This window comes from Silene latifolia, chromosome 8 (genome assembly GCF_048544455.1).
Source record: "Silene latifolia isolate original U9 population chromosome 8, ASM4854445v1, whole genome shotgun sequence".
In the NCBI taxonomy this organism is placed as follows: Eukaryota; Viridiplantae; Streptophyta; class Magnoliopsida; order Caryophyllales; family Caryophyllaceae; genus Silene; species Silene latifolia.
In genome coordinates this window covers 33,686,148-33,690,829 of record NC_133533.1, presented here as the reverse complement: position 1 = coordinate 33,690,829, position 4,682 = coordinate 33,686,148, and the positions used below count along the sequence as shown (strand labels likewise).

At 37.8% G+C, this 4,682-nt stretch overlaps 1 protein-coding gene across 1 annotated transcript; it reads left to right on the top strand.

Annotated features, from left to right (window-relative positions):
* The first annotated feature begins 993 nt into the window (after nucleotides 1-993).
* Nucleotides 994-4,256, top strand: LOC141596727 (subtilisin-like protease SBT1.1). Its single transcript, XM_074416969.1, has 3 exons — nucleotides 994-1,243; nucleotides 1,624-2,369; nucleotides 2,512-4,256. The coding sequence occupies exons 2-3, from the start codon at nucleotides 1,633-1,635 to the stop codon at nucleotides 4,079-4,081; spliced, it is 2,307 nt and encodes a 768-aa protein (XP_074273070.1). The 5' UTR covers nucleotides 994-1,243; nucleotides 1,624-1,632; the 3' UTR covers nucleotides 4,082-4,256.
* The last annotated feature ends 426 nt before the right edge of the window (nucleotides 4,257-4,682 follow it).

The window sequence follows — 4,682 nt, the reverse complement described above, 5'->3', positions numbered from 1 at the left end:
ATTTCTAGTTCGCATCAAAAGGGAAAAAAAACATTGTTTTTTCTATAGGGATAATGGTAGTAATGTGTAATTGGTTAAATGAATTGATTTACTAATATGTTCATTGTAGTACAAAGAAGAAAAAGGAACATACATAGGAGGTATTACCTCCAATTTTTTTGTTTTTGAGCATATATTTATATTTTTTGAGCTTATTTCCACAAACTTTTTATTTGTTTTTGAGTATATGTATGTTTTTTTTGAGCTTATTAAAATTTATAAGTTAGATTTTAATTTTTTTCCGTCAAAACTCAAATTATACTAAGCTTATATGTAATGTTTTTGAGTATTATTGCAATTTTTGAGAGTTTAATGTTTAAGTAAATAAACTCAAAAAATTTATATTAAAACTCAATTTTTAAAACAAAACTCAAAAATTTTATTATAATGCTCAAAAACTATGAATTGGTTGTAATACATCAGATGTATAATCCACTTACGGAGTACAAAGCAATACAAAGTGAATTCTCATCATGGCAAAGAATGGTCTTCCAAACTTGGCCTAACTACAACTCCATTCTTCTTACTATTATGTCATTCAATTCTCTTTCTTCTTTTGCATCATATTTGGATCAAAATAAGAAAATTCAATAAACCAAATAATCAACAGCTAGTCTCCTTTAAGACGGTCTTAGCTTAAGAGTTAAGACGAGAAAAATGTCACCACTGATAATAATTTTTTATCCAAAAATATCACATTTTATAGTACAATGGTCACATTTTATCCGTCTTAATTTCAGACGGATGGTAATGAGAATTTCAACATAAAGGAGAATTCTCATCATGGCAGGGGATGGTCTTCAATTCACTTTTTTTTATGCATCATATTTGGATCAAAATAAGAAAACATAAACCAAATAATGAAAAGAGCATAACAATAGAGCCCTCTTAAAGCCTAAGCATACACAGTATGATTTCAGCATTATAAACTGCATGCCAGTCTAGAATGCAATAGTGCTCCATGCTATCAGTGCCTAAACTAGGCTTGCTTTCTGAATAAGGGAATTTGCTCTACAAATGCTTACAAAATAATCACCTTTCTTACCTAAAAAGGAATTGTCCATCATTGTATAGCATTACTGCATTTAAAATTACTGTCCTATTTACACTCCATTTGTATTGGCTCTATACTTATATAAAGAAATCTCATCTAGCAAACTTACTAACTATTCTACTCTCACTTATTTGAGGGTGTATTTACAAGGTAAATAAGCTTTCTTGTGCTCTTCAAAACTATGAAAAATGTAGACGGTTCAGTAGGTCTTTCTTAGAACCGTCTTAAGTTAACAAAACCCTTAGCTTCTTTTATTTGTGAGTGTTGTCTGAACTTACGACAGTCTTAACCAAGGTTTTGTATAGTTGTTTGTATGAGTTCTTGTGACGGTGTCAGCTATTTACTGTCATTTTTTTCTTCGTTCATGCTTTAGTAAAGTAAACCGTGCAAATGGGTCATTTGAGTTGGGTCTATGTTTTTCGGAATGCATTATTACAGGGTCATATCAGGTATAAGTCACTTCAGGTTAGTGGTTACGAGTTAGGTCAATCGGTTATCTGATGAATGCTTTTCTTTTTTTTTTTTTGCAGCCTTTTACCATGGAAGCGGCGATGAGAATGTCATTTATCCTCCTAGCTTTTGCATCGTTGATATCAATCATTTCAGCTGATACAAAGGCATACATAATTCACACTGATTATTCTAAACTCGGGTTACAAAACAATAAACCTGTAGAATGCTATAAAGAATTGTTGAGCTCTGTCAAAAAAACAGAAAATGCAGATGAAGAAGAACTAGCCCCTGAGCTTCTTTACACCTATGAGACCACCATGACGGGTTTTGCTGCAAAACTCACAACCCGACAATTCCAATCTTTGACTAAAATAGACGGAGTTCTATATGGAACTCCGGATGAGATGTTAACCCTGCACACAACATATTCAACCAATTTTCTTGAGCTTGAATATGGTATGGGGTTATGGAATGAATCTAACTTGGCAAATGATGTCATAATAGGTTTTCTCGACACGGGAATTTGGCCTGAACATAGTAGTTTTAGTGACACAGGATTGTCTAAGGTACCAATAAGATGGAAAGGTAGTTGTGAGAAAGGTACAAATTTTACACCTTCAAATTGCAATAAGAAGGTGATAGGTGCAAGGGCTTTCTTCAAAGGGTATGAGGCTATCAATGGGAGAGTCAATGAGACTACTGAATTTCGATCCGCTAGAGACTCTAATGGCCATGGGACCCACACTGCTTCCACTGCTGCAGGAAGTAGGATCTCTGGTGCTAACCTCTTTGGAAATGGTTTGGGTACTGCCAGTGGAATGAGGTATTTCCTCGTCCTCCTTGAATTACACAATCCTCGTATGAAACAGTCTCATGATAATTTTAGTACTAAAACGTGATACGGTTAAATGGTTTAATGCCAAAAGTATGCAGAATTGTTAATATGCATTCTGATTTCAAAACAGGTTCACATCAAGAATAGCAGCATATAAGGTCTGCTGGGACGAAGGCTGTGCAAGCTCGGACATATTGGCAGCCATTGACCAAGCAGTATCTGACGGAGTAGACATCATTTCCATGTCCCTCGGAGGTTTTCCTCGGCCATATTTCCAGGACAGCCTGGCAATTGCGGCTTTTGGGGCGACACAAAAGGGAGTTTTCATGTCATGTTCTGCAGGAAATTCTGGTCCTACCACTTCAACTGTAAGCAACCTGGCACCGTGGATGATGACAGTTGCAGCAAGTTACATTGACAGGAGCTTCCCTACTCAAGTTCAGCTCAGTATTGGCAAAACATTTATAGGGGCATCTCTTTATATCAGTGTCAACAAAACTAAGGAATATCCAATTGTGTACAAAGCGGCAGCTGGCGGTGCCAGGGCTGAGTACTGTCTCAATGGCACATTGTCTCCTGCACTGGTAAAAGACAAGATTGTCCTTTGTGATCGCGGTATCAATGGCAGAGCAGAGAAGGGCTTTATGGTAAAATCAGCTGGAGGAGCCGGGATGATTCTACTTAACACTCCGGCTCAAGGACAAGATCTTATTGCTGATGCACATATTTTACCAGCAACTACACTAGATGCCTCAGATGCCAAAACTCTCAGATCATATTACTTCTTTAACAAAAACTTATCAGCCTCTATTACTTTCCTAGGGACTAAATACGGGTCCCGAGCCCCAGTTGTGGCCGCCTTCTCATCCCGGGGCCCTAGCCTTGTGGACCCGAATGTCATTAAACCAGACATAACCGCCCCTGGTGTGAACATCCTGGCCGCCTGGCCCCCTGTCACACCACCTACTGAGGTAAAAGACGATACCAGAAGGGTGAATTTTAACATTATATCAGGAACTTCAATGTCATGCCCTCATATCTCCGGCATTGCTTCACTGATTAAATCTGCACACCAAAACTGGTCACCTGCAGCGATAAAATCTGCCATAATGACTTCTGCTTATTTTCACGACGACAGAGGTGACCTTATTTCTGATAGATCTATCTCTAACAGTACCAAGTTTGCAACTGCAACCCCTTTTGCATTTGGTTCAGGTCATGTCAACCCCGATAAGGCTGCTGACCCGGGTCTGGTTTACGACATTTCCAGTGAAGATTACTTGAATTACCTGTGTGGTACTAGTTACAGTAATGCACAAGTCACAATCTTGGCCAGGAAGAACTATACCTGCTCAAGTAAAGCAAAAGGTGGTGATCTAAATTACCCTTCCTTTGCTGTAATTTTCGAGCCAGGTAAACGAGGAAAAACTACAATTACTTACAAGAGGACAGTAACTAATGTAGGGAGTAGTAAGACTAAGTTCAGTTTATTTTTAGAGATGCCTAAGAATGTTAAGGTAATTGTTAAGCCTGCAGTGTTAAATTTTAAGGCAGTGGGTGAAAAATTGACCTACAAAGTTACTTTTACTGATCAGTCAGAAGGTGAAATTAGTAGCAGAGGTGTTTCATCATTTGGATATTTGATATGGGTTGGTGGAAGATATAGTGTTAGAAGTCCCATTGCTGTAACTTGGCAGTAATTTCAAGATTAATCTTGATTTTAGTTAATCTGGGGGATTAAGGGTTACTACATGCTTTGTTCCTCATTGTATTAATTCAACTTATTATTGTTAATTATTATTTGGAAAGAGAATTAAACTTCTCTTCCGTTTACGGATTCGAAAGATGATATATTCAAATATCTAATTAAATGATAAACTCCTTTTCCAAGCGATGGAAGGTGCTGGAAAATATAGGGGCTTTTTGCTTTGGAGTGTTTTCAATTATCCCACATTGGTGAGAAAAAGAGAGTCTTGTGGGTTTATATGTACCCACCCTTCTTACCATATCACTAGTGGGTCTAGGGAGTCTTTTGTGGAAGCCTTGACAATCTCCTCCTCTCTTCCTCTCTTATAATTTCTGGGTAAAGTAATATATCGTTCCAAAGCTCTTAATCTCGAGTGGGCGGGTTTAAGCGCTGTAGTGTAAATCCTTGGGGGACTACCGGCAACTGTTGATCGCCACCACCGTCGTGCCGAAATAGTTTTCAAGGCAGTGGCCTCCGTACCACGTCACTACGAATCGGTTATATATTCTGATCTCATCTCCTTTTATTGTTACTGCTTCGTTTTTGCAACAAAA